This window comes from Spermophilus citellus (genome assembly GCF_964194105.1).
Source record: "Spermophilus citellus genome assembly, chromosome: 1".
NCBI classification, from domain to species: Eukaryota; Metazoa; Chordata; class Mammalia; order Rodentia; family Sciuridae; genus Spermophilus; species Spermophilus citellus.
Window position 1 is genome coordinate 39,361,886 of NC_138182.1, and position 18,077 is coordinate 39,379,962.

The window sequence follows — 18,077 nt, forward strand, 5'->3', positions numbered from 1 at the left end:
TTTTATTTAGAAACAGGGTCTCACTGAATTGCTTAGTGCCTCACCATTGCTGAGGCTGGCTTTGAACTCAAAATCCTCCTGCCTCAGCCTCCCGAGCAGTTGGGATTACAGGTGTGCACCACCACACCCAACTTAAGGGCATTTTTTTTCTAGCTGTATTCACATTGTACAAACATTTCATATACTAATTTTATCACTTAATGCTATAAGTAAACACTTTCATTATTGTTATTATAGTTTTTAGAGCCAGTAGTTTTATGAACATTATAGTTTATAACTGGGTGTATTTGTTCTAGTGGACTTAAACAGTCCTGGGTTATTGATATTTAGGTTATTTCCATATTTTACTACAGTATTGCTGCAGTGCACATTTTATGCATCCAACTTGCTTTTTCCACATTATTATTATTAAGAATTGGGCTGGGGATGTGGCTCAAGTGGTAGCACGCTCGCCTGGCATGCGTGTGGCCCGGGTTCGAACCTCAGCACCACATACCAACAAAGATGTTGTGTCCACCGAGAACTAAAAAATAAATATTAAAAAAAATTCTCTCTCTCTCTCTCTCTCCCCCTATCTCTCTCTCTCTTTAAAAAAAAAAAGAATTAAAGAATTAAAAGAATTATTTTCTCATGTTAGACATCTAGGAAAGGATTAAGGGTTCAAAAAGTTTCAGGAATTTTTTTGTCTCTCTAATATATATTAAGTCAATAATATTTGTAAGTCAATAAATGGGAGAGATGGCAGTTTATAAAGTAAGTGTTGCTTTGAGCAGTAAAAAAAAAAAAATGATGTAGTCAGTCTTTCAGCCACCAGATATTTATTGTCCAAAAGGCCATTAGAGTCATTCAGAGCCTAAGTTTATAAGTTCCTTTTGGAATCCTACAACTTGATAAACTCATTTTAAACTCTTTATGGTGGAAATAGTATAATTTTGAAGAATAAGGTAGGGGACTCCATCCTGCCAGATAGTAAGGTCTGAGATGTGACTAACTCTCAGAAACATTTGATTAGTTGGAAGAAGCCAACATTAAAAAGAAGTAATTTACTTAAAGTTTGAAAACATGGAAAGCAATACTGTATTATAGAGTTATACATATGCAGTTAAAGTCAAAAATTTTGTGTGGAATGACACCAAATTTAGGACAGCAGCCATGTCAGGAGAGGGGTAGGGTAGAGCATAAGTGATATCGTGGAAAGCATTCAACAGCTTTCAATATTTTGATTAAAAGGCAAGCATGGCAAAAATGTTCGACTTGCACAGACCTGCTGGTGGAGACATGCGGTTGATAAGTTATCCCCTGTACTCTTTTTGTGTTAGAATTATCTCATTAAAAGTAAAGAAATGGGATGAAATAAAAACAGAGTGCTGTAGGACTGGGAAGTGCCATGCTGTATGAAGTGATAGACTTTCTCGGGAATCATTGACTATAGGGGTTGTAGGAGGCTGTGTGTGGTCACGCCATTTGGCTTCCACAGAAGTGTACTCTATCATTGGAGATGAGAACAAGCTGCATATAATTTTGTTTAAAAATGCAGTATTATAGAAGTGTTCAGTGGACGGCAAAATAGAAATAACCTGCTTCAGTCCACAGATCAGAATTTGGATCATCTAATCAGTGGACAGAATAAGTACATTTAAAAATAGTTGACCACTTGTTTACTTGTGTGTGTGTAAACTGGGCCTACTCTGGACCCCAACTATGTTCCTTCCAACTGAAGTATGAACTTGATTGTTTACTTCCCAAAAATAATATTTTGCTGTTTAGAAAAAATGTAACAGCTAAGTCCTAGAATTTTTTTTCACAGTTCTTTATTAATAGTTTTTCCCTCAAAGCTCCTTCTGTATAGGGGCAGAAAGTATGGAACACTGTACTGCAGATGCCTTTGCCATATGATTAGTGGCTCATTTTTATTAGCTTGCTGATAAGATCAGTATCTCCACTGAGATGATATTTCATGTTTTCTAATATTGACCAGCAGAAGGTGTGTGTGATAGAAAAGCTCTGGATGCAAGTCAAGAGTACTGGGTCTTTGTTGTGGCTCGGTTGCTAGCAATGACTTTGGATATATTTGTCTGGATCTGTTTCCTTCCTTGCAAAACAGAAGGGCTAAAGTCTAAAGTTTAGTTCCAAGGTGCTAGGTCATAAGACCTGTATCTCTGTGATCCTGCTTCTCCCAGAAATGAACTTAGAAACAGCTATTGGCTGGCTTTCCCCCTCCAAAGGGCCATGTTGGTACTTCCCACCAAACCATGTAAGGAGGTGGTCTGTGGCATCCGGCTCATACCTAGAGCTGCTGGAACTCAGGCATGCCCAGTGCCAAAAATGGTCCTCAGTGTACTCCTGTCACTGACCCAGCACTTGACCACAACAGCCATTTCCATGAAAACAAGAAGCCCTGCTCCAGCTTCTTAAAAATACAAAAGTTGGGGCTGGGGTTGTGGCTCAGTGGTAGAGCGCTTGCCTAGCACATGTGAGGCAAAGGGTTCGATCCTCAGCACCACATAAAAATAAATAAATAAAAATTCAAAAGCCAGCCGGGCACAGTGGCACACACCTGTGATCCTAGCAGCTCAGGAGGCTGAGGCACGAAGATCGAGAGTTCAAAGCCAGCCTCAGCAAAATCAAGACACTAAGCAACTCAGTGAGACCCTGTCTCTAAGTAAAATACAAAATAGGACTGGGGATATGACTCAGTGGCCAAGTGCCCCTGAGTTCAATCCCTAGTATCCCCCACCCAAAAAGAAAGAATGATCTTAGAATGATAATGGTTTCCATGTGGTCTTATTGCAAAGAATGCAAAATATAGATAAATCTGGTGAAGGAGTAACCATGAATTACTCATTTCCTTAGGAACTGACTTTCTAGCAGACCAGCTGCTCTGGCTGTGATAAACCAGATCTAAGTCTACTTGTGGGGAAGTAGTTGAGATTCGGTAAATTTAGGAATAGACTATGACTTAATAATCATTTTCCCCCAGATTGTACCAAGTCATTAAACAGTGCAAGGCATAGTAGTGTCCATCTGTCCCAGCTTTTCAGGCTGAGACAGGAGGATGGCTTGAGCTCAAGAAAGAACTGCCAACTTAATGTTTCATCAACAACTTTTAAATAGTGTAGAATAGCCAGCTTTATCAGGTCCTCATTTAATCTTATTTTATTTTGCCCCTTGTGCTTATTTAACAAACAGGCAGGGGAGAAAAGTGAAAACCTAATTAAAACCTCACTTTGCATTTCTATTTTTAAATATACGTTCTTTAAAAAATTCATAAAATAGGAATTGAAGGCATAGTTCAGTGGTAGAGTGCTTGCCAAGCTTTGCCTATATTTTATAATTGTGAATACTATCCAGAATAAGAAGAATTTTTTTTTTTTCCTTTGGTACTGGAGATTGAGCCCAGGGCCTCTCATGCTAGGCAGCATTCCCCCACTGAGCTACACCCACAGCACTAGAAAAAAAAAATTAAGTTGCTTTTCCACATAATTTTGGAATAAATATATAGCTTCCTATGTAATTTCCACAATTGTGTGAAATTTATAGATCCTCCAGACTTGAGTTCCAAAATATCAAAGCAATTGCAGTAACAACAGTGTAACTAACAATTTAACGTTCTGGAGTTTCCAGTGCACTTGCCCTGAAAAGGGCCTATACTCCTCGTCCCATCTTGAAGTCAGGTAGATGGAGCACCTTCGCTTTGTGGCTGAGGAAACTGGGAGACCTTTTATAGTATTACTAAAAGAAGTAACAGTACAGTCTTTCTTTGGTCAGAGGATAATATCATTTTTCTAACATATTATCCAATATTATTATGTTATATTATTTTTTAAATCATCTTTAGTTGTGGATAAACCTTTATTTATTTATATATGGCACTGAGAATCAAACCCAGTGCCTAACACAAGCTAGGCAAGCATTCTACCACCGAGCTACAACTCCAGCCCTATTATGTTATGTTATTTAGATTTTCTCACTTTGCATTGGTATCTACATAATGAAGGAAAAATCATTTTTATCATTGAACACAATTGGAAATAATAAGCAAAAAAATATCTTTTCAGCCAAAATAAAACTCTGAAATAGTTAAAATGAGTTCTTAGGGTTTGTTTTGCTGTGGTACTGGGAATCAAACACCGGGCCTTGAAAACACTAAGCATGTACTCTACCACTGAACACATTCCCAGCTAGCCACTGGGTTTGTTTGTTTATTGGTACTGGGGTTGGAACCCAAGAACACTTTACTACTGAGCTACATCCTCATCCCTTTAATTTCTTTTTTTTTTTTTTTTGAGACAGGGTTTTGCTAACTTGCCTAAACTAGCCTCAAATTTGTGATCCTCCTGCCTCAACGTCTCAAGTATTTATATTATAGGCATGTACCACTACACCCAGCCAAGTTATTGGGTTTAAATTTGATAGCAAATGTTTAAGAAAGCGATTACTTTTATATGTGATTTAATGGTGATTTATTGGGGGAAATGACAATAGTAATTTGATGACAAAGTAATTAACTAAACAGTAATTACTTACTGTGTACTAGGGAGTCTGGTAAACATTTACAGGGATTATATCCTTGAATCCTTTTAAAACCTAGTGAAGTTTTGGCAATAAAAAGAATGAGTACTATATTCATGCTACAACACTAATGAACCTCGAAAACACCGTGCTAAGTGAAAGAAGCCAGTCACAAAGAACACACATGAGATGAATTCATCAGTATGAAATGTCTAGAACTGGCAAGTCTCCAGAGGCAGAAAGTAGATCAGTGCCCACTGGAGCTGGGGGCTTGCATGGGGAGTGGGGAGTGACAGCTAACAGGTACAGTGTTTCTTTCGGGGATGATAAAAATGTCCTGAAGTTGCCTGTGGTGATGCACAACTCCGAATCCACTAAACAGCACTGAAACACGCTGTCAGTGGGTGAACTGTGTGGTACATGGACTGTAATATCTCATGAAAGCAGGGCTGGGGTTGTAGCTCAGTGGTAGAGCACTTGCCTCGCATGCGTGAGGCCCTGGGTCCGATCCTCAGCACCATATAAAAATAAATAAATAAATATAAAGATATTGTGTCCATCTACAACTAAAAAATAACAAAGAATTTAAAAAAGATATCTCAAGAAAGCTTCAAAACCACAATGAAATATAGACCATGTGACTCTCTTCTCCCTACAAAACTACCTACAAAACTTGAATTATTTAATACAAATTAATGTATTCTGTATCTCTTAGGAAGTTTCCACCATACATTTGCCTGTCAAAATTCTGAAAATGCTTAAAGAAAATTTAGAAAGAAGGCTGAAAACAGACTCAAAAGTAGTCTCTTTGACCCACTAGTTTTACTTAAAACAAAAGTTTTAAAGATAAGAAAAATGTGGACTGGGGTTGTGGCTCCGCAGTAGAGCACTTGCCTCGCACGTTGAGGCCCTGGGTTCGATCCTCAGCACCACATAAAAATAAACAAAATAAAAGTATTGTGTCCAACTACAACTAAAAAAAATTTTTTTTAAAGGATGAGAAAAATGTGCTTATAGTTTTGCTCCTCCTTGTCCTCATCTCTAGACAAGCAATGAAGAACCTTTGGATCAAACAGCACATTTCTGCCTCTGTGGAGAGTGGGCAGCCCTGGACGAGGCTCATAGTCCTCAGCCTGGCACCTGGGGATCCTGTTTTAACTATTCTGAGCCTCGCCTAGGGAGTAGGGACAAAAAGGATCTTCCTCCCAGAGTTGTTGTAAGGACAAAAGAATGCAATCTCTATAAAATGTTAGCACGAGGCCCAGGGCACCACAAGGACCCAGGCCAGATCTGTGGCCTAGTCAGCTAGGCCTTTCAAGTGGTCTCACTTAGTATATGAAGAATCTGCAAATGGTAAAACCATATCGTTAAGTGAAAATATAGGTCATAAACTATTAGGTACACTTTGTTTGTGATATATTTACATATACCTGTATGCACAGAAAAAGAAAGAAAGAAAGAAAGATATGCACCAAATATTTACGTGGTTACCTTTGGATAGAGAAATTGAGTGATTTTGCAGAGGGAGATGCTGAGGATGGGACCTGGGGCCTCCCCCCTTGCTAAGCAAGTGCTCTGCCACTGAGCCACACCTCCAGCCCTATAAGTGATGTTTTTACTTTCTTTTTGCTTTTCTTCATTTCCCTGGTTTTCTACACATCTCACTTATATAATCAGCGATGATAAGAAGGTGGTAATGAGGATGGGGATTTCAGGTGATTCTACAGATTTTTAAAGCATCCTTCCCTGCCACCACCCTAACTTTCCTCACAGGGTCTTATTCCTCCTTTGCTGTGCAGTGAGGACCTGTCCAGTCCTAGTGTGGGTATATCAACACTCACAGACACTAACCTAGCTTGTAGCAGAGGCAGGAGTCAGGTCCTTTCTTAAGACAGGAAAAGAAGTTACCTGTCTCTGATCAAAACTAAGAAGTATTGTATCAAAATATTCCAAATATTTACTACTCAGATTTGTATTCATTTGAGTAAAAATAGGGTTGTTTTAGGGCTGGGGATGTGGCTCAGTGGTAGAGCACTTGCTTATTAGCATGTGCAAGGCCCTGGTTTCAATCCCCAGCACCACAAAAAAAACAAAATAGGATTGTTTTATTTCACATTTTCATGGGATGGAACTTAAGTCACTTTCAGGTGACATGTAAAAAGCATTCCAGGCTTACAGCATGCACCATTGATGCTCATGCCTGAAACATAGAAGATGAACCCTGCGATTTCTTGTCTGGCTCAAATCACTCTTGGTAAAGGAGCATGTATGTGAAATTAATGAGTATGTTGGCAAGAGATAGACCTTTTAAGTTTTCATAAAAAGCATTCAAGCTTAAAATTGAGAGCAAAATATTTTTAGCTTTAGTTTTCTGAACTGAAAATATTTGAGTTGTGGTCATAAAATTTTCATGCTTGTAAACTCCATAAAGCACATTTCTGAGATATGTTAGATTAACAAAGGGACACAGGCAATAAAATGGCACTCTAAAAAGTAGTCATAGATACTTTCATTTCTTTAACTTGTTTTGGGGTACTTTGAAAATGCATCTAAGTGAGGACAACAGAGAGAACACCAAGACGATATTCTAGACAGAACAGTCAAAAGATTCAGTTCCCCACACCTGAGTTAGCAGAGTTCCACCTTCTCAGGCCTTGGCTTGGGCCCCTTGGCGTCTGGCAGCCCCCTGGGAATCATCCTGCAGATTGCACTAGTCGCCTCTAGTTAGTAGAAACCTTCAGACGCAACAGAGTTCAGGAGCCATTAAAAAACAAAAATATGGAGAATTTTAAAACTTGAAAACAAACTGAACATTTTTCTTAGGTTTATGGTCCTGGATGTGGGTAAGTGAACTTGATCCAATGATACCTGTCTGCAAATTCTACCACATTTTGAAACAGAACTTAAGTTCATCCAATGTATTTTATCTTTTCCCCCCACTTAGGTAATAAAGACTGTTATGAGTTATTTATGTAGTTACCACAAAATGCCAGGCAATTTTTAGCTAAAATGCCACAGCAACTCTCTTGTAAACAAATGATGACCAGAAGAAGCAAACAGTTTGGCTCCAGTGTGTGATTTCCCAACATACTAATAGGTCTCCTCCAAACGTCAGGCATTTTTATGTAACAGTGTAAACAAGTCTGGAAGACTTTTTTTTTTTTTTGTATGTAACAATTTTAGTTTATTGTTGTAAAAGTTATATAACTTGAAATTCAGTATATTAACCATTTAAAAGTGTACAATTTAGTGACATTTAGTATTTTTACAAAAGTTGTGCAACTGTCCCCACTGTGTAGTTCCAGAACATTCCATCACTCCAAAAGGAAGCCTGTGTTCATTAAGCAGTGCCTCCCATTTTCCCTTACCCCCAGTCCCTGCCAACCTCAAATCTGCTTTCTGGCTTTATGGATCTGCCTTTATTCTGGTATTTTATATAAATAGAATCAAATCCATGTTGTTGTATGATCAACCGGTCCTTCATTACTCTTAATGGCCATATAATATTTCATTGTGTGGATATCAGTTCTTCAGCTGATGGGTACTCTGTTTCCACTTTGAGCTAGAGTGAATAGTGCTGCTTCAGGCAATAGAATGCAAATTTGTGTTTGAACAAATATATTTTCCATTTGTAGGGATGGAATTGTTCCATCATATGGTAATTCAATGTCTAACTTCCTGAGGAAATGTCATACTATTTTCCTCAGAAGCTACACTATTGTACATTCCCATCAGCAAAGTAGGGTTCCAATTTCTCTTCATCCTTGTCACGCTTGTTATTGTCAGTTTTATTTTTTTAATTGTGACCATCCTCGTGGGTATGAAAAGATTTCTCATTGTGGTTTTGATTCACATTTCCCTAATGACTAATGATCTAGAGCATTTTTTCATGTGCTTATTGGTCATTGAAGTACCTTCTTTGGAGAAATGTCTATTCGAGTCCTTTACCCCTTGAATGGATTGGGTTTTTTTGTTGTTGAATTGTAAGAGTTCTTTATATATTCTAGATGCAAGGCACTAATCAGATATATGATTTGCAAATACTTTCTCCCATTCTGTGGGTTTTCTGTTTTACTTATCTCCTAATAGTGTCTTTTTTTTCACAAAGGTTTAAAATTTAATGAAATTCACTCTGTTTTCTTTAGTTGCTTGTACTTTTATTGTCATATCTAAGACCATGACCATATTGAAGGTCACAAACATGAACCGTAATGTCTTTCTCTGAAAGTTTTATTAGCTTTGATATTTAGGTCTTTGATTGGTTTTGAATTAATTTTTGTTTAGAGTGTGAGCTGAGGGCCCAATGCCATTCCTCCTTATGTGAATTTCCAATTGTTCTATGTTGGATTTTTTTTGTCATGAAATTGTTTTGGGTTTTATCAAATACTCTTCTTATATTCATTGAGATGATTGTGTAAGGGTCCGGCGAAGCGTCGGAGGAAGAGACTACAAGAGACTGACTTCATGCAATAAGCAGGAGGGGTTTATTGAGGATCCAATTCAGCGCGCTGAGACCCCAGGCAGGCTTGCTCAAAAAGCGAGAGCAGCCCAGAGTCCTGAGCAGAGGTCAAGCAGTGCTTAAGTACACTTTTTTTTTGGGGGGGGGCTTTGCATACATCAAAACAAATCATCATGAGGCACGGGAAAATTGAACAACTACTCTGAGACATGATTAGTACATTCATTGGCGGGAACAGGCTGGGCAGGGGTGATTGGTCACTCCTAAGCGGAGTACACATTCAAACTGATTGGTTTTAGGGCCTAAATAACTACGTGACAAACTACACAGAGTCCCAGGTCATTATACAACCAGGGAGTCAGTGGGAATATTTACTGGGCAGTTCGGGTATTGTCCTAACAGCTACATGGATTACAGGTTCTGGGGGTAGCAGAGGAATTTTAACAATACCTGGTCTTTTACTTTTTAACCCAGGCCTTGTAGCTTACAAAACTTTACAATGCCCGGTCTTTTACACTTTAACTCAGGCTTTGCAGTTTAGAAACAGCTTAGAAATTTTACCCTTACAATTGTATGGTTTTCCTTCATTCAATTAATGTGATATGTTAGTTTCCTAGGGCTGCCATAACAGAGCATCACAGGCTGAGAAACTTGTTCTCTCACAAGTCTGGAGACCAGAAGTCCACAGTCACAGTGTCACCAGGAGTGCCTTTAGGAGCCGCTCAGGGGGAATCTTTGCATCTTCTCTGCCAGCTTCTGCTGGTTGCCAGCACCCATGGCATTCCTTGACCTGTCCCCGAGTCACTCCATTTTCTATCTCCCTCTTCACATGCCGTTCTCTCTACATCCATAGGAGTCTCTGGAACCAAAGTTCCCACTTCTTATTATAAGTACCCCAGGGGTCTGCATCCCTCTCTGACCTCATCTCACCCAGCGGGATTGGTCATGGTATGTAATTTTTTAAAATAGGCTGCTGGACTTAGTTTGCTAATATTTGATAGGATTTTTTCATTTTTGTTCGTAAAGGGTATGATCTGTAGTTTTCTTATCTGCTTTTGTTATCAAGGTATTTTTGACCTCACGGATTAAGGAAGTGTTCCTTCCTCTTTGAGGAAGAATTTGAAAAATATTGGTGTGCATTTTTCTTTGTGTCTGGTGGAATTTACCAGTGAGTTCATCTGGTCCTGGGTTTTCTTTATTGGGAGATTTGGATTATTGATTTGATCTCTGTGTATATCTGTAAACTTGACAGTTTCATCTAGGTTATCTAACATGTTGGCATGCAATTGTTCATTGTATTCTTTCATGTTCCTTTTTGTTTCTATAAGGTTGTGATTAATGTTTTCACTTTCATTTCTGATTTCATAATTTGAATCTTCTTTTTGTCACTCTAGCTAACAACTTGTCAATTTTGTTGACCTTTTCAAGGAACCAACTTTTGGTTTTATTGATTCTCTGTGTAGTTTTTCTCTGTTTTGTTTTTCTCTCTTCTAATCTTTTCTTGCTTTGGTTCAGTTAGCTCTTTTTCTAGTTCTGGTTTTTTTTTTTTTTTTTTTTTTTGGAGTTATAGGTGGACAGAATGCCTTTATTTTATTTGTTTATTTTTATGTGGTGCTAAGACTTGAACCCAGCGCCTCACACATGCTAGGCAAGTGCTCTGCCACTGAACAAGTGCTAGGCAAGTGCCCTAGCCCCTTTTTCTAGTTCTTAAGGTGTAATTAGGTTATTGAGCTGCAATATTTCAATCTTTCTGTTTGCATATAGGCATTTTTGTCTATACATTTCTAGCTGATCACTGCTTTTAGTGCATCTTCTAAGTTCTGGTATGTTATTTTCATTTTTGTTTGTCTCAAAGTATTTTATCTTTTTTATGGTACTTGGGAGTAAACCCAAGGGTGCTCTACCACCAGGCCACATACCCAGTCCCCCACCCTTGTTTTTGAAGCAGGGTCTTGCTAAGTTGCCCAGGCTGGCTTCTCACTTGAAATCCTTCTGCCTCAGCTTTTCAAGTCGCTGGGATTACAGGTGTACTCCACTACACCTGGCTCAGTGTTTTCTAATTTCTCTTCTGATTTCTTTGTCCCAGTGGAACTTAGGGTACTTTATAGCCCAGAAGGTCAAAGATCAGCTCCTTCTTGTCACTTGTGACCTTTGAAGTGGAAATTAGGGAGATCCTTTTCCTTTGTATGCAAAGGAGTCCCCAGCAGGCTGAAGGTTGGCCTTACTCTAGATAAGCAATGAGGGCTGCCAAAAGATTGTTCCATGGTGAGCCACTAATGACCACGGGGGCATAGTGTTTCCAAAGAGTGCTCTGCACTCCTTAGCAACTGGTGAGTGAGCAAGAGTCCCAAGGCCTTTGATGGACACTACGGAAACATCAAGAATTAACATAGAGGGGGCTGGGGCTGAAGCTCAATGGAAGTGCACTTGCCCAGCATATGTGAGGCACTGGATTCCATTCTCAGCACCGCATAAAAATAAATAAAATAAAGGTCTGTCAACAACTAAAAAAATGTTAAAAAACAAAAAAGAATTAACATAGCATATGTATATGAGAGAGAGAATGGGGAGGGAGGGGGAGAGAGAGAGAGAGAGAGAGAGAGAGAGAACACACAATTTCAGAAATAAATTGGCCAGGGCTGGGGACGTAGCCCAGTGGTAGAACACTTGCCTGGCATGTGCAAGGTCCTGAGTTCAATCCCCAGTTCCACAAAAAAAAAAAAAAAAAAAAAGAAAAGAAAGAAAGAAATTGTCCAAATAAACTATCAGAGATTTACAGGATTTGGTTTCCAATTTTGAATCTCACCTGGCAAAATGTCACATTTTCTCAGTTTTTACAAATGGAGACAAGCATCCTTTGGTCCCAGCGTTAGGCCTCATGAGCTCTGTGAGCCTGGCAGGAGCACTGATCCCGATTGCTGATGCCCACTGAATGCTGGTTGGGTGCCAGGCACTTTTCTAACGCGTGTATGAGAATGCATGTGGTGTTCTCATTAAGCCTCACTGTTGCCTGATAACACATAGGTCCTGTCCTTTATCCCCATTTTACAGATGAAGAAACAGAGGTGCAGGCAAGTAAAGGAAGTTTGCAGGATCATAGAGATATTAAGTGGTGGTACCAGGGTTTGGACCCAGGTGGGGTGCCCCAGAGTCCATCCTTCAACCATACCACTATGTGGTCCAGCTTCTTAACTTCCTTAAACCTCTCTGTGTCCTCATGTATCAGGTGTGGATGACAGTTTTTATACTTCAGGGCTGTTGTGTGGATTGAGAGTTCTGAAGAGTGTGAAGCATTAAGCCTGGGAGTGAAAATAACCAGTAGGACTGTGCATAGGCAGTGCCACACCATGTATATGTTGACATGAACGAGGGTGATAGGGCAGAGACAGGGTCCTAAGTCCAGGTTAGAGCTTCATTCCTACCGTCATGAGTCCCTGTGCTGCAGAAGGCTTCAGGACACCCACCCCGGCGCTGCTGGTGCTCTGCTGCCTCCTCAGCCCCACCAGGTGGGGGTCCTCTGACTTCTGGTGATGAAGCCTGGGGCTTAGAGATGAAAAGCTTCTTTCACTTAGCGAGAGCTTGTCTCAAAATAAAACATAAAAAGGACTGGGGGATGTGACTCAGTGGTTAGACTCTTCAGGGTTCAGTCCCTGGTACTAGCGGGGGAAAGCATTTGTTTGTGGAAACACTGCTAATAAGTAGGAGAAGTGGGATCTGAACATGGGAGAGCCCTTGGGTACTACACTCATGGTCAGAGCCCCCGTCCTCCCCACGTTCGCTCCTCTGCTGTTCCTGCAGCCTCCATCCCCTCCATCTCCACTTTCCACTGGTGCAGTTCCATTCCTGGAATACTTCCTCTTGTTGCCACCACTTGTAAAAATTCTCTCCATGACTCATGAACTGGCCCACATGCCACCAACACCATGAGCCCTCCGGTTCCAAGTGCAAAATCTAATGTTATCTCCAGTTTCTTGGAAGCTCCTGCAGTCTTTTATTCCCCCTTATTCTCCATTCTTGCTAGAGTGGGGGAACCTTTAGGGCTCAACCTCACAGCACCCACAGCCCTAGAACCAAGCCCCGTCACAGTGTGCTCCCCATCAGCTTGTGTGCTGCTGGGGCTGCAGGGCAGGCGGGTGGTGCAGAGGGGCCACTCAGAGGCCCTTGGCCCTTTTGAGGAGTCAGGAGCCTAGAACAAGACACCAGCGTGTTGTCTGGGTTAGGGACCTGGGATCTGTATTCTAGTCATATAGCTATTGTTTTAGTCAGCTTTTTCACTATTGTGACGAAACGACCTGACAACAATAATTTTAGAGGAGGAAAAGTCTATTTGGAGCTCATAGTTTCAGAGGTCTCAGTCCCTAGATGGCCAACTCCATTTCTTTGGCCCTGAGGTGAGGCAGAGCATTATGGCAGAAAGGTGTGGAGGAGGAAAGCAGCAGCCAAGGACATGGTACCAGGAAGCAGAGAGAGAGAGAGCTCCACTCTCCAGGGATAACATATACTCCAAATGCATGCCCCAATGACCCGCCTCCTCCAGCCACACCCTACCTGCCTACAGTTACCACCCAGTTAATCCCTGTCTGGTCATTAAGACACTGAGTAGAGTAACTCTCATAACCCAATCGTCTCACCTCTGAATTTTCTTGCATTGTCTCACACATGAGCTTTTGAGGGACACCTAATATCTAACCCATAACAGCTGTATATGTGACAGTAACTAGGAAGTATGTCTGTTACAAAGTAGTGCACTGATAACCTTTGTTTGTTTATTTATTTGCAGTACTAGGGATTAAACCTGGGGCCTCATGCTTGTTAGACAAGCACTCTGCCTCTCAGTTGCTTACCCACTGCACCAATTGATACTAGTTTTGAGTTATTGTGTCCTGATATTATGGTTGTTGCTCTCCTTTGTGTTGTAACTGAGTTGTTTATTTTGGGTTTGGATTTTTTTTGAGGGGGAGAGGTTGCTGAGGATTGTACCCAGGGGTCTCAAGCAAATTAGGCAAGCACTGTTCTACTAAGCTACAACCCTAGTCCTTACCTGAGGTATCAACCGGGAGTATGCATAAGAATCTTGGTGGAATGTTATGAAGATACAGAATGTCAGATCTCCCCTGCACCAGGTGTGCTTGATTTAGATTCTCTAGGAGATAGGATCCTTTTTTTTTTTTTAATTAGGGATTGAACCCAGGTGCACTTAACTTCAGAGATACATCCCCAGCCCTTGTTATATTTTTAAATTTTGAGGCAGGATCCCACTAAGTTGCCGAGCACCTCGTTATGTTGCTGAGGCTGGCTTTGAACTCCCAATTCTCCTGCCTCAGTCTCCCCAGCCACTGGAATTACAGGCCTGCCCCACCTCATCCAGCAAGTCACTTTTAAAGTTCTAAGAAACCAGTGCCATTGGTGACTTCCAGGGGAGAAAGGAGACAGGGAGACTGCCTGAGTACATTATCTCTTCAAAAAATAAAGTATAAAATGATGAGCATATTCAAACACTGTTTGTAGCTCATGTTCACATGTGTGTTTGTCTAGAGGAAATTAGTAAAATGTGCCTGGGAAATGGTAGCTCACTACCGAGGGCGGGTGTTGGAGAGGTGGAGGGCAAGAGTTTGGTTCCATTTGTGATATTTTATTAATGTCTATTAAAAAGAAAGATTCAAGGCAAAATGGCAAAACCTGTTCAGTTTTGTCCAGTTGAGTATGTCAATGTCTGTTGTTTTCCGTTTGAAAGATTTCATAGTTCAAAGCAAATATTTAAAATGAAAACAAAGTAAAAGTCAAAAATATTCCAGGATCGCTCTGCTGTGCTCCAGGTGAGCTGCCCAGAGCTGGCTCAGTGGGTGACGTGCTGATCTTCAGTAAGGAGGCATCCTCAGGGGCTTTCTTCATGTTCATAGCACAAGTAACACATGAAACTTAAGGAGGGTCTGCGGGGTCCCTGGCATGGGGTCCCTGTCTTAGGTTCTCGTCTCCTTGTGTTTCAGGTGTTTGTGGCCAGTCCTCACAAAACCCAGCCTATTGTGGAGATTCTGTTAAAAAATCAACCCAAACTCATTGAGTTTCTGAGCAGCTTTCAGAAGGAAAGGACAGATGACGAGCAGTTCACCGATGAGAAGAACTACCTGATTAAACAGATCCGAGACTTGAAGAAACCAGCCCCCTGAAGACAGTTTCCTGCCATGGTCATGTGTCCCCTTTGCCCAGTTCGTACAATGTCATATCAAAAAGTCGTCATTCTTGGGGAGGCTTTGGAGGTGCCTGTTTTTTCTTAACTACTTGTTCAGGGTGGATGGAATATAAACATTTGAATGGAAAAAATTAATCTAGAATAATATATTCATTTTAATTAAGTCTGTGATTATTTATGTGAAATCAGAGCCATTGTATTAGAAGTTGATGGATGAGTCATCACAGAGGAGCTCAAATGTCAGGCTCCTCTGAGTCCTGGGGTGGGGTGGGGGGACTAGGGGTGTGGCCAGGAGGTGGGAAATCCTTCTGCCCATCTGTACTTGAGCAGATTTCTTAAGGTGCAGGAAGATGCCAGAGGACAGGCTACTGGTGTCAGTCCTGGGTGTGCTTTTGTCTCTGCCCGGTATATCATCATCATCTCCCCACCCCACCCAGGACTGGGGATTGAACCCCGGACCTTGCAGATGTTAGGCGAGTGCTCTGCCACTGGTTACATACCACTCCCTGCCTAGGATGCTGACTATAATTAACGGCTTCCCACCTCTCAGCTCACTTTCTGCTCACTGTCCCACGTTCCATCCCATGCCCAACCCACGGCACCTACTCCAGCTGCAGTGGGTCAGCAGGGAGCAACCAAGTAGGATCAGGGTGGGTCAACAAGGGCTGTGATGTATATAAAGGACCCACAGGGCAGACTGCTCACAGGAGAACTGCAAACAGGTGGTTCCAGACAAAGTCACTGCTGTTCCATGTTGACTTCTGGAGGGTCAGTGATTGGAGTATTTCATTCATAATTGTCACTATGGAATGAATGTTTGTGGTGACAGTGTATTTTTAAATGAGTAGAAATCATTGCATTGGAATTGTAGTGGGTACAAACCATAGGTCCAGAGGGTCACTTCTACCAACAGGCGATATGGCCCATGGAAAGGCAAATGATTCATACATGAAAAAAAAAAAAATCCAAATGACTTAAGGTTCTTTTTTCCCCCAGTTGTGATATTCTGTCACTATTAAGAAGTCTTCTGTGAAAAAGTAAATCTAAAAACTTTGGTTCCAAATGCTCTCTTACATTCCAGGACAATTAAGGAGTTAATCTATATTCCTTTGAAAGGTCTAGAAACTAAAGATAAATAAGTTTTTTAAATGTTATGACTTGTTTTCAGACATCAAATATATAAAATGAAATTTTCAAGCTATTTCTAGAACATGAAGGGTACAAAGGCTACTCTGTGTTTTCTAAATCATGAGTTGTTCCCTTCCACGGGAACTCTCAAATTTTACAAAACTTGGGTGCTGTGTTCTGTCCTTCAGCCAGAGATTTCTCCACCTAGAGAGGAGAAAGAAATGCGTTGTCCAGGATCAGTGCCCTTGGTAGATTTTGTACCTGAAGAATGACCTGGCAGGTTGTGTCCCTTCCTGGCTGGGGTACAGGAGCCCTGAGGCAGATGGTCTGGGTGGGACCTGCCACACCTTCTCATAGCAGCTCTGGCATGTGCCAGCAAGAGGATCAGTGCCAGCTCCTGAGGACCTGCGTTTTCTAGTCACTCAAGTCACATTATTTTAATAACACTCCCTAGAAGTCCAGAGTCCCTTAGAATTTGGCTTTTCTGGGTTTGCTTATTTGATTAAAAGAGATGAGTGCAAATATTTTTAAAGGAAAGTGAAATAACCATTGGAAATGTATTTGGTTGCTTAATGGTGTTACATAACATCATGGGACACATGTTTTTCATTGAAAAGTAAAACTTTATTATAATTTATTTTTACAAAGAAAACATTTTATTTTCTCTGGGCTTGAGTTAGCTCTTTCCTAGTGTCCCCTTATCGTTACTCTGTACCTGTCAAAAAGAAAACTAGTTTCCCACACAGTAAATGAAGTAGCTGGGGTTTTGCTGTGATGTGAGTTTGTAAATTATTAACTCAAAAGGGGAACAGGAAGCTCACCGTCAAACTGTTTGCACAAAGATCACTGTAAATATTGTGAGAATTGAATTTTGAAAAGGTCATATTTAATAATCTATTTCTAAAGCACATGTTTAAATAAAGACTGACTAAATAAAAAGATCCCACACACACTGGTCGGTCTCATTCCTCTACATGTGGGTCATGCCGCTGTGTTCTTGTCATTGCTCCAAACAGCAAAGGCCCCAGGCTCGAGGTTGAACCAGTCTGGGTGGGGTTCTGAGACTGCACTGAGACCCCTGCCCCCGTCCTCCTGTGACCCGGTGCACATTCCATCAGCCAATAACTGCCCACAACCAAGTGCCACCTGCCTGGCACTAAATCTACACATTCCATTATCCATACTCACTGTGGCTGAGACTCATTCCCATGAAATATTTGAGGACTTGGGGGTTCTGAGCAGCTTAACTATCCCAGCCATAATGGAATGTGCTAGATAGAGACGGAAAGTGGCTGGAGGCCCAACTCCTGCTCTTTCTCCCTTCTTCATCCTTCTAGACCCTTAGGAACTAAGAAGGCTCAGGGTGTTGGGGACTACATGGTGCTCTCCCTTCTGCTGCCTGGAAGGCTCCAAGGGTGTTGAGGTCTTGGAGTGAGGCCGGCAGGGACTGAGATCACAGTGTTCTTGGACAGGGCTCTCAGCTACAGCCAGGCGTCTGCCCAAGGGTTAGCCTTGCTCTTGGAGAAAAGACTGGGCAGCACACACCCCTTGTAAAATAGGTTCTGATTCCCGTCCTCATGGGTTCTCATCCTCTGATGGCTTGGGGAGGGGTGGGGGCAATATGTACACCCAGGGAGGGGCTGTACGCCTCTCAAAATCTTCATCACACGCCTTTCCCATGAGACACAGCTGCTGTGAGACACACTGGAGTCTGGAAATTACACAAGACCTAGAAATTGCACAAGACCTGGAAGTGACTGTGAAAAGTGAGGGAAATGGAATTAAAAA

The 18,077-nt window shown here is 41.3% G+C and overlaps 1 protein-coding gene across 5 annotated transcripts in view; it reads left to right on the top strand.

Annotated features, from left to right (window-relative positions):
• The window catches only part of CAB39L (calcium binding protein 39 like), a 118,826-nt gene extending 101,604 nt beyond the window's left edge, over nt 1-17,222 (top strand). For all 5 annotated transcript variants that reach the window (XM_081306581.1, XM_081306578.1, XM_081306580.1 and 2 more), the window contains one exon: nt 14,959-17,222. In XM_081306581.1, coding sequence (XP_081162707.1) covers nt 14,959-15,138 — 180 coding nt within the window. In that variant the 3' untranslated portion in view covers nt 15,139-17,222. The remainder of the gene's footprint in view (nt 1-14,958) is intronic.
• Nucleotides 17,223-18,077: the final 855 nt, after the last annotated feature.